This window comes from Euprymna scolopes, chromosome 9 (assembly GCF_053919585.1).
Source record: "Euprymna scolopes isolate OS-2025 chromosome 9, ASM5391958v1, whole genome shotgun sequence".
In the NCBI taxonomy this organism is placed as follows: Eukaryota; Metazoa; Mollusca; class Cephalopoda; order Sepiida; family Sepiolidae; genus Euprymna; species Euprymna scolopes.
Window position 1 is genome coordinate 136,497,123 of NC_136490.1, and position 12,139 is coordinate 136,509,261.

General features: G+C 34.2%; 1 protein-coding gene across 1 annotated transcript in view; it reads right to left on the minus strand.

The window, feature by feature from the left end:
• Positions 1-591: 591 nt before the first annotated feature.
• The window catches only part of LOC145284864 (tRNA-uridine aminocarboxypropyltransferase 2-like), a 42,055-nt gene continuing 30,507 nt past the window's right edge, over positions 592-12,139 (minus strand). Inside the window, exons 5-6 of the mRNA XM_080133867.1 lie at positions 9,749-9,877; positions 592-1,519 (exon numbers count right to left, since the gene is read on the minus strand). Of these exons, the coding sequence (XP_079989993.1) occupies positions 1,379-1,519; positions 9,749-9,877 (270 nt within the window). The 3' untranslated portion in view covers positions 592-1,378. The remainder of the gene's footprint in view (positions 1,520-9,748; positions 9,878-12,139) is intronic.

Below are 12,139 nucleotides of genomic sequence, written 5' to 3' on the forward strand. Positions count from 1 at the left end.
AAATATAATTTTTGTTATTTGACCGTTATATAACATTGTAGATAAAATTTGGTAATTAAATTGTATCCGTAGAGGAATTGCCAAATACCACATATGACACACACCACCTTTGCAAACAAAGTCTGGGATGCATTTTTTATGTAAGAGTACAAAAAAAAAAAAGAAAAGTGTGTGGTTGGTGGGTATGGATCTTATACAATCATATACAGAATATTCTTTCGTAATATCTACGTGATTCCACCAATTCCTGGAAATGTTAATCTTACATTTTGGATTAACTGCAGGAATTTTATTACAACAAATACTTTTGGATATTATTGCAAGACTTTTTTTTTTTTTTTATAATTTCTTTTTTTTTTATATTGCTTTTTTTATAGTTTTTTTTATTATTGCTTTTTTTTTTTTTGTTATTGCTTTCTTTATTGCTCAATCAATATCTACTTCCCTGAACATAAATCACCATTTTAAATCATAAATTGTGATTATAATAATAATAATAATAATAATAAATGGTGAAAAAAAATCATAGTTTCATCTTCATCACCGGAAGGCAGTCATCCCTGTTGAAGTTGATCAAAACTAGACACAGACTTGTTGCTAGGTAACAATTTATATATTCAATAGAATATAGACAGTTTATTTAATACATTTTTATTTAAATTCAAACTTGAGCAGAATAATATACCGTACTCTGATGTACCTTTGTTTAAACTTTTGTAAGCAGATAGAATGTTATTAAGTACTAATTTATCATCAGATTAACATAAATAAATAAATAAAAATCCTGTTGACAAGTGTGAGGATGAGCGATCAGTTTCGTACATTAATTTAACAAATTGAACTCTCTTTGGACTTTGTTATCTTTCAAAAAATCTCCCATACTTTTAAAAAGGTTGAAATATTAGAACATATAGCTGAATTATATTTGCAATAATGTTTTGTTTTATATCAACATAGCATGTTTATTTTCTTGCAGAAAAAAAAATTATAGCAACATCATTTCTTTTATTTATTTTCAAGCAAGTTTTATTTGTAAGTTTTTTCAAAATCCTTTTTAAGTTCAGTTATTTAATTTCTACTTATTTATGAGAATTTTCTTCAATTGGAACACATCCATATGATAGACATTTAGAAAAAAAACAAAGTTGGTTATTTGATGAGAACTACTAAATTAATACAAGTAACTGATCTCCCCCTGTAAAACCTAAAGTTTCGTTTTTTTTTGGGGGGGGAGAAAAAAAAAAGAAAAAGAAGGTTGCTTAATTGTATTCTGAAGACATTTTATGAGGTTATGTTCAGTTATGAAAAGGTCATAGGAGGAGGCATCATATTATTCTGCTCAAATTGGTTATCCTAAACAGTCATTGGTCGATTGAAGTTAAAGAGATTCCTTGGTTTGAGTGGATTTCTCTTTTCTTTTGTAAAGACCATTTTTGATGAGGAACTCTTTGCTTTGATGTTTCTGGGCACCATGGTCAAGTTGAAATTGGCACAGTGCTTCTAGAGGTCTTGTCAGAATCTGGAAAATAAATAAAAGCAAAATTATACACACACACACACACATATATATATATATATATATATATATATATATATATATATATATATATATATATATATATATATATTCATTCCAAAATGGCAGCTGAGCTAGACACACAATGCTGAATGTTCTATGGAATTCTGAATTTTCCAACATTAGGTTGTCTTTTTAAGCAGAAAATTTATATTTTTTCTGAAGACTATCAACATGAAAAGATTCAATATTGACATAATAATAATTTAATTGTTTCTGCATAATGAAACAGACCTGCAAAAAGAATAGGCTGAAATTCTGAAATGCTGAAAGAATTTGGTAAGAAAAGTAAATATTTGGGACTTGGAATGTAGCTATACTGCTATTTATATATAACACAATTATTTTATTATATTATTGTGTTATATTATTATATAACACAATTATTTTATTATATTATTAATTATTAACTAATAATTATAGAGATGGTATGAATAACTAAGAATGTAAATATATATAAAAATAATACTAATAGCAAAGAAGAGGATGATACGTTGTAGAATAGATTCAACCAAACACTATATAAAAACAGTAGTTTGTAAATAAGCACATAAATTTGTTGAGAAAGGGACGGAGGACATAGGTAAGAAATATATATATTTTTTTAAATGATATGAATTGGTTAACCTAAATATTTCTGGAGGAAAAACTAGATCCAGTATTAAAAATAATTTTGTTCAGGTGTTTTATGGGAAGTGGTGTTTGATCAACATTGCTGGGGAGCCATGATTTAATATACTATTTTGTTTTTAAATCCCTGAAATAGTTTCATGGAAAACAACTAATGATCCCTTTAAGACATTGGGACTATTATTTGTTCATGTAAGTAAAACTATTTAGCGATAATAATGTTCCAACGAAGGACAACATTTTTTCTTTTGTTAATAGTTTTAAAGAAACTTCCAAGACTATATAATAAAAATGATCAAGTGTACTTAAGGCAGCTTGTTCAACACCACATGAAATGTAGGGGAGAGTGTCACTCCTTTTTAATTTACCATTGATCCTCACCTTATAATGCTGATGCTTATCATCCTCATGTACGTTTGCGAAACTTGAACTGTATATGCCAGACATGCCAATAAACTGAATCATTTCCATAGGACCTGCCTCCGTATATTGTTAAAAAAACAAGTGGAAAGACAAGATACCAAACACTAAAGTTTTAGCCTAATCAAACCTTCCATCAGTACACACCATGTTACAGCAGTGCCAGGTGCGTTGGGCAGGTCATATATGCCACATGCCTGAGTCAAGCTTCCCAAAACAGCTCCTTTATGGTGAACTGTCCAAAAGAAAAAGACTCACAGGAGGACAGCGGAAACGGTTCGAGGACAATATGAAGGTCTCCCTCAAACAGTTCATGGGAAAAACTAACAGATGTTCCTGGTGTGCCGCAACTCACAAAGGGTCTACAATTGTTGAATTCACACACAATGAAGAACGCAAGAGAAAACGTGACATTAGAAAAGACAAAGTAATCAACATCCGATACAGAATTATCCCACCGGTGTCCAACATGCAGGAAATACTTTGTCTATTTGATCTAACAATCCATCCTTGAACCTGCATGATCACGGTCATCTTCGCAAGTGATGGACGAATATTATAATGCTGAATGCTTAACAAGGAGACATCAAGTACCATTTTTTGAATCTTTGGCATAACTTGACCGAGAAATCAACTCCAGTTTCCCCAGTTCATCATCAAGCAATAACCATTATGCCAAATGGGCCAGGTTATGCACACATAATACTTCCTGCGTGCCTATCTGGCAGTCACAATTTTAAAAAAATAAAAAATCTTAACTTTTTGAAAATTAGCAAATAAAGTAGATGCCATGATTGAAAATCAAAAGCAAAACCTTGATCTTCAGTCTAATGTTCTACAAACTGAACTATTTAGATTTTTTTATAAATAAATCTTAAAACATCATTAACAAAATAATTATAACTTTAACATGACGTCGTAGATTTATGATTTACGTCATGTTTCAAAACAAATATAACTAGGTAGTATGTATATTTACAATATTTAAAATAAGATCCATATTTTTTACATATATATATAGTATATAGTTTATATATTAGGTCAACATAATTTTTAAATAAATAATTTGTATAAACATTATACTATTCTAAAAATGCCCTTATCTTTTGAGTGGATCTACCAGTTTAGCAAAAAAAATATGCGACTCGAATGAGCATATATTTGGATAATCTGGAGGATTTGTTATAGAAGAAGAAAATTAGGATAAACAGTTTTATTGCACTAAAATCTGTAAATTTACTTTACTGTTCAATTCGATAAGTTTAATCATTTTAGCTGAAAAAAAAAGAAAAGAAAGGAAATCTAAATGCAAACAAACATGTACAACTGAATATGTCACATGAGAGGCACTTTTTTTTTTTTTTTAAGAGGTTATTGTTTCCATTACTTAAATATTGTAAAGTAAGGACCCTACGCAAAACATTGAAAATTTGAAAGGGAAATAACTCAAAAGTCGTTTAACTCTTGAAATAATGAATAATAAAATTCTATTTAAATGTTTTTACGTTATTTCATTTTTAAAATGTGTTTTTATGAGTATAAAATGTTTTTCACTACTTTTATTCATGTTAATTTGCAGAACAGGAGTAAGATTAAGTAACCTTCCTTGTTTTTTTCAAATACTTTATTTGTGTTTAACATCCCTACTTATTGAGTTTAATGCTTTTGTCCCCATTTTAAATATTGTAAAAAATATGGATCTCATTTTAAATATTGTAAAAAATATGGATCTCATTTTAAATATTGTAAAAAATATGGATCTCATTTTAAATATTGTAAAAAATATGGATCTCATTTTAAATATTGTAAAAAATATGGATCTCATTTTAAATATTGTAAAAAATATGGATCTCATTTTAAATATTGTAAAAAATATGGATCTCATTTTAAATATTGTAAAAAATATGGATCTCATTTTAAATATTGTAAAAAATATGGATCTCATTTTAAATATTGTAAAAAATATGGATTTATTTTAAATATTGTAAAAAATGTGGATCTCATTTTAAATAAGGTGAACAAGTGTGTCTTATTTTGTTGCAAAACTGGATATGAAAAGCTATCCATTTTTACTTCCCACATGGCAAACCTGATTTGTTTGAGAAATGGACAAAATTTGTAAATCATGCCGATTGGATAGCAACAAAAAGTTCAGCAAAAACATTTTGAGGAACAATTTGTCTTGAAAGTGAAAAGAAATAAGTTGAATTGGTTCCTACATTCAATACCAACAATTCAATTGGAGTTAGTGAATATTACGCCATCTCTTTTACAAACAAAACTAAAAAAGGTTCCAAAAGATAGAAATTACCAAGGTGACAAAATACCAAATTTTACTTCAGCAGATACTATTACGAGTTTCAAGAATTTGGAAAAAACAAAACATTGCTCCACTGGATTCAGTTAAAAAAAAATAAATAAATAAAAAAAAAATAAAAAATAAAAAAAAAAAATGAAAAATATGTACAAATTTTCTGGAATATTTTGATGAGAAAATTTTTTTTATTAGTCAAAGAGTGTATTTAGAGTGACAAAAGTTCAGCTTCAATATTATGGAAATTCAATACTATTACCAGTAGTTTGTAAAAGGCTATAATGCTAAACTTACAAGGTTTAGTATGTTGCACCCCCTCCTACATTCAAAATTTTAAAGGTCATCTCTTATTTTCTGTCAAATTAATAAGATACTCTTTATTCTTGTGCTATACTTCTCAAGCATTTAAACTACTGGTTGAGCAATTACCATTTCTATCATTTTCTTTATTCGAAAAAATATAAAGGGTTGATGTAGAATCTTATCAATCTCTATTGGAAAAAGGTAAACTTTCTCAGCATTGTGTCTTGATATTTGATAAAAATGTACCTTCAAAAAGGAACTCAGTTTCATGGTGCTAAGTATGTTGGTGCTAATGAAAATGGCAGCTTATATAAAAGGTATAATGATATGACTTCAGGGTTGAAGAAGACAGCGTCAACCGTGGTTAACGTCTGTCTTGAGGTGATTATTACTGGGGACTGGCTCTCTCAAGAGATAATTGCTTGCAGTGCACAGCTTTTAAATGAAGGATTTAATATAAGGGGTGTAGTTGCAGACTAGCATTCTGCAAATGTTAATGTTTATAAAATTTTATTAAACAAATTTTAAGGAAATACCATTTTATTACCCCCCTCCTCATTTCTCTTTTTGACAGTTCATTTTTTGAAGAATATTCGAAACATTTTCTAAACAAAAGCAATTTTGTGTTTCTTTTTTTTTTTTTATTTCAATATTTCAGATCTTCATCTATGTTCCCAGTCAGGAATTATAACTTGGTCTGATATACATAAAATATATGGCAAGAACAATAAACAGCAACTGCTGCTTGTAAACAAAGCTACTTTCCGGAACAGACTGACATTACAAATTTTCTCAAATTGATATCGAGCTGATGGACAATAGCTAATTCTAATTAAAGATTTACCCTCAATGTTTTGAATAATGCCGTTACTGCAAGTTTTTTTTTTTACTCATGTTCACCCCTTACAAAGCATATCACCACTTGGACGTAAGGGGCTATTATTTGGGGCCCATGTCTAGGAAAGATTAACACGATATTTCTTTATATTACATTTAAACTTCTACATATCAGTACAGCCAGGGAAGCAGGCAGCAGGAAGGGAATTCCAAAGTCTAGCTGTTCGAGGGAAGAAACTATTAGAATAAAAAGCTTTCTGGCATTTAGGAGCATCAACAGTGAAGGGGTGAGATCTTATTGCTAAGCAGGTTTGTCGGGGATATGTACGTCGAGGGGGCACAAGTGAAACGAGTCATCAGAACACATTCCATTAAAATGTATGTAAAATAGGCACAGTGATACAACATTGCGGTGATGAGACAGGGGCTGGAGCTTAGTTGATAAAGTGGGACTGATTAGATTTGCAACTCTTTTTGGACTATCTACGAGGGAGAAACTAGTAGTAGATGTACCAGCCCAGATGTGGCAACAATACTCCATTTATTTAATTATTGGAAAAGTCAGGGGAGACAATTCAGAATTGATTTGTTTTGCTTGTGTAGGGATTTTATCCTTGGCTCACAAAATTAAGAGATTAGACAATTCCTGTAATTACTTAGTTCCTGTTGATTTTGCAGTGGTAGTTTAGTTCTGTGCAGCTCTAGGTCCACCCTCCCAGGCTTTTTCTTCTCTCTTTCAGAAGAGGTTAGCTTATCGCTAATCGGCTGAGGTACCCTTACTAGAGAATGCCAATGGGATTTCCCAGGTACTTTTTGCAGGCCAGAGTGCCCCTCCTATGTGGCATCAACTTGCTAATCCCACTTTATGACCTTGGAGTACAAGTTTTTGCAGTGAAAGATAACTAAACAACATTATAATGAAATAAAAGAGAAAATACATTTAATGAAAACATTTTAGTTTGGGCAGAAAAACATTTAAATATGTAGATAGCATTCATTTTAGCATTATTTCTGATGCTAACATTTGAAATAATAGCCTCTAAGAAAGGTGGTCTCTCATGTGACATATTCAGCTGTATATATAGTAGTTGCTTCACTAGAATATTGAGGATTGAAGAGGCCACACCAACACGGATGTTAAAAGGTGATACAACCCTCACACCTAAAACGAGTGAAACACAACACCCTAGTAAGTACAGACCGCTGTTTCACTACAACCTATAAGCTCTTTACTGGCTTCATTGCAGACAACATCAACACCTTTCCTCTGAAGCATACCTGGAAAGAAAACAAGCAGGGGGTAGGAGGAAGTGTTTAGGCACCGAGAACCAGTTGTTGATTAATAAGACCATCCTCGAGGACTGTAGGAAGAGGCAGAGGAACAAGTGTGATACTATGAAGCTCTGAGTCACTAAGTGCCGAGAGGCAGGGATAATAAGCAGATAGGAAGTGTCTTACAGTGTACAATAAAATGGGAAATAACAAACAATGAATCTGTAGGTATTTTTAGATCGAGCCTTTTAAACTTGACAATGACAATAGAAACCTACAGAACAGATAACACAGAGAAGGGCAGCTTCTAGTAGCTGGGGTGGATACTGACGCAGAGAAGACAGTTAACATCGAACTGCCGGTTGCGACGGATGGGAGCTGATAGTGACAATGGTTGGACAGTTTTTTAGAGCTGACTGCGAAACAGAGATAGAGACGAATTGTGACTGACAGATGAATGAAACATCGGTAGGACAGGGAGAAGACACACACACTCACAAGTCCAACCGTCAAAAAATGTGCGAAACATCGGTGTTTGTGTTTTTCCTATTTGTTTTACTCCCTTCTTTTACTTTGTGGACCCACATGTGTTCCCATTGACTGTCGCCAGCAAGAAAATGATTATCCAGCCATAAGAAGAATAGTTGACGAAAAATTCATGGCACGCGACGTTGGGAGTCGGCCGTCTGTCGGTGGGTCATACGTGTATCACACAAGCATGGCTTGAATTGATTACCGAAAGGCACATGATAATGTCTCACACCTGGCTAGTATGATGCCTTGATTTATATAAAATTCATCTCGTAATCAAGGAAAGCATGGCTGTCTATTTAAAAAATGTGTCAAACAACCATGACAAAGCCACACTGACGGAACTGTAACAATCCCTAAGATTAGAAGAGGAATCTTCGAAAAAGGGTAACCTAACTCCTGTATTCTTTTGCTTGGTGATAGAGCCGTTAAGAACTCAATAAAAGCTGGAATGCCTACAATCTGAGCTAGGGCCACCAACAAAACTCAAACAAAAGAATCAACCACTTGCTCTTTATGGATGACATCAAGCTGTACGCCAGCTCAGACGCTTAAACTAGACTCTCGAAGGTCGAACATGACTTCTCCAAAGATATTGGAATGAAGTCTGGTCAGGACAAATGTGCCAAGTGTGCCATCAGAGCTCGGAAAGTTCAAATGGAAAACATACAGCTTGATGAAGATACTGACATCAAAGACCTAGAAGAGGAAAATACCTTGGCGTAGAAGAGAATGATTCAATTCAGCATTCCAAGGTGAGACGGAAAAAATGGCAGTATGGCTAGTATGACATATATATGCCGTGTAAGGAAAATCTATAAAATACAGCTTAGAAACAAAAGCAAGATAACTGCCATTAACCAACTTGCCATGCCCGTGATAAAATATAGCTTTGGCATTGTTGATTGACCATAAAAGGGACAAAGACTAGACACCAAAATGAGGAAAACGTTAATACTGTAACAAGTAACATACAGAAACCAGCGTTTGCCTAATCTGTATCATTGGTTGTTCCTGTTTACTTTGCCTCCCCATGAGGGCAGAGTTAGACACCAGGGTCGTTTTTTAATATGGAGAAAAAGAACAAACATAAAAACTGTCTCAGTCGTGAAGCATTTCTCCTCCACTAACTGAGACCAAAAAATTGAAGTGTAGCATCAGAACAGATACTACACGGTATTTATTTGCTCCCCCACCGAGCAAATTAGGCACAAGGCCGATTTTTAATGTGAGGAGTGAAGGGGAAATGGGGACCAACTCCCCGGGAAGTAGGGGAGCTGAATAGTGACAATTGGTATGAAGGGTTGCCCCTACATTGACCAAGGTCTTATCTGTGGGGTTGCCCCCACATAGGGTCTTTGCTTGTAATATCTGCCGGAACAGATGGTATTTATTTGCTCCCCCACCGAGCAAATTAGGCACAAGGCCGATTTTTAATGTGAGGAGTGAAGGGAGGGGGAAGGGAAATAGGGGACCAGCTCCTGAGAGGTGGGAAATGGGAGCTGGTTAAAGGTCAGGCATGTGGGGTTGCCCCCACATCTGGTCTTTGCTAGTCATAGCTAGTCATAGCTTGCAGTATCTGCCGGAACAGATACTACACTTTGATCTTGGCCCGAAGTACCATTTTGTACTGAGAATCACTGGTTGTTGTCAGTGAGTAATCTCTGATCATGGCCTGTGGGAAAACTCCTAGTGGGTCATGCGTGTGTCACACAAGCATGGCTTGAATTGATTACCGAAAGGCACATGATAATGTCTCACACCTGGCTAGTATGATGCCTTGATTTATAATAATAATAATAATAATAATAAAATGGCATTTCAGGAAAAGAAAGCAAAATGCCTATGCAAAGTTAACAACTTACATCAATAAGTTTAGGTTTATTCTCCAGAAAAGACAAAGCCACAGCTGCAGATTCCACAGTAGAGAGGCACACATCAGTTGGTTGGGTTCGGATTACATATTTACTGATCATTCCACTGTTGATCTGCACCTGGAATTAAAAGATTGGGGTTAATACCACCGAAATATGAAGAGAGAAAAAAAAACAACAAATTTTAACACTGATAGTCTACTTCTACCCTTGATAAAGGTATGTTTCGATACCGAAAATTTGGATATTTTATATTAAAAAAAAAGATTTTATCATTTTTTTTTTTTTTTAATTCAATTTTCACCCCAAACAAGGCACAGTGCCACTTTGAAGCAGGGGGCTACTATTAGGGAATTAATTAGTGGGGTCATTATGAAGGGAGAAGAGTAGAAAGATGTTTGTTAACATTACACTTGAACTTCTGCATATCATTGCAGTTGGGAAAGCAGAATCCCGGAAGGGAGTTCCAAAGACCCGCAGTTCTGGGGAAGAAACTATTGGAGTAAAAGGCTTTCTTGCACCTAGGGATCTCTACTGTAAAGGGATGAGACTTAGTAGCTTGTCGGGTTTGTCGGGGGTAGTTACGTCGGGGAGGTACAAGTGTTTGCAGTTCGTCAAAGCATTCACCATTAAAGTATTTGTAGAACAGGCAGAGGGATGCAACATCTCGTCGATGGGACAGAGGCTGAAGCCTAGATGACAGTTCAGGACCTATCAGGTTGGCGACTCTTTTTTGAACCCTGTCCAGGAGCGAGAGACAAGCAGCAGATGCACCAGCCCAGATGTGACAACAGTACTCCATACATGGGCGAATGGTTGCCTTATAGAGGTATAGGATACTGGCAGGCGTAAGTAGTTTTCTAGCATGGTAGAGGGAGCCAACCTTCCTTGCAGCAGCCTTGGCAATGCTCTCAATGTATCTATTCCAGTTCATATTCCCTGTAAACGTTAGGCTGAGGAGTTTAAAAGAAGTACTTTCAGGCAATGTGTTCTTGGCCATTGCTATTGGTGGTAGAGAAGGTTTCTTGTAGTTATTGAAGGAAACAAGCTTAGTCTTAGCAGCATTGAATGTGACCAACCATTTTTGTCCATATTCCACTACGGATTGGAGGTCGTCCTCTAGTGTTTCTGCCATTTCCTTGGATATGTGTTCATTTGTTTTCCCCTCATATCTGTTATAGAGAGTGGTGTCATCGGCAAATATACCCATCTCCGAAACAATATTATCAGGGAGGTCGTTTATGAATATCAGGAATAATAGAGGTCCAAGGATAGACCCCTAAGGTACTCCTGCATTTATGTCATATTGTTTGGATGTATGTCCGTCGAGGACAACTTTGATTTTTCTATTACTTAAGAAGGATTTAATTACATTATGAATTCTTCCAGTGATTCCATATGATCTAATTTTCCTTAGAAGACCATCGTGCCATGCCCTGTCAAAAGCCTTAGATATATCAAGGGCCACCGCTCTACCCTCCCCTGTTTTATCCAATGAACGATATATACGTTCAGAAACTACAGTTAAGATATCTGCTGTTGAACGGGCTTGCCTGAATCCATATTGTTTGTCAGTCAGGAGTTTAGCAGCTGTTAGGTGCTGGACTAGGGCTTGATTAACTAAGGATTCAAATATTTTGGCGAAAAGCGGGAGGAGGCTAATGGGGCGATAATTTAGTGGGTCAGTTCTTTCACCAGAATTCTTGAAGACTGGTACCACAGAGGCGGTTTTCCAGCAGTAAACATAATAATAAACATTTCCTTAACATTTCTTGAGTTTCAAAGATTTTCAATTGAACTTTACGAAATGTTTTCTACGGTTTGAAACGCGTTACTTATTATGCATATATGTAAATATATAAATATAATATTAATAAATAAAGGGATTGATAAATAGTAAAATGGATTTATCCAAATACGATAAATATAGCAGTTTTGTAAATTAAATACTTTCCTTTTTTTTTTTTAGAAACAAGGACAGATGACACAGGTAAGGAAGACATTTTTTATAACATGAATAGGTTAGCTTAATTAATCTGGAGCAAAAAAACTAGATACAACATCCAAAATATATTTGTTGTCGCATTTAAGGGAGGTGGTGTTTGACCAACACATCTGCGGAAACCATGATTTAATATACTGTTTTGTTTTTAAATTGCTGAAACAGTGTTTCATAGTAAACAACTGATGATCCCTAAAACAACATTAGGACTATTGTGAATTCATGAAAGCAAATTGCTGCAGCGATTGCAGGAAATTAATTGACTTACTGGCAAAATGATTTTCTAAGGAAAGACTAAAATTCTTTTTTTATAAATACAGTAGAACCCCGGATACGGTGGTCCTAGGATATATTTTTTTCAGTTACGATGTAGAATACAA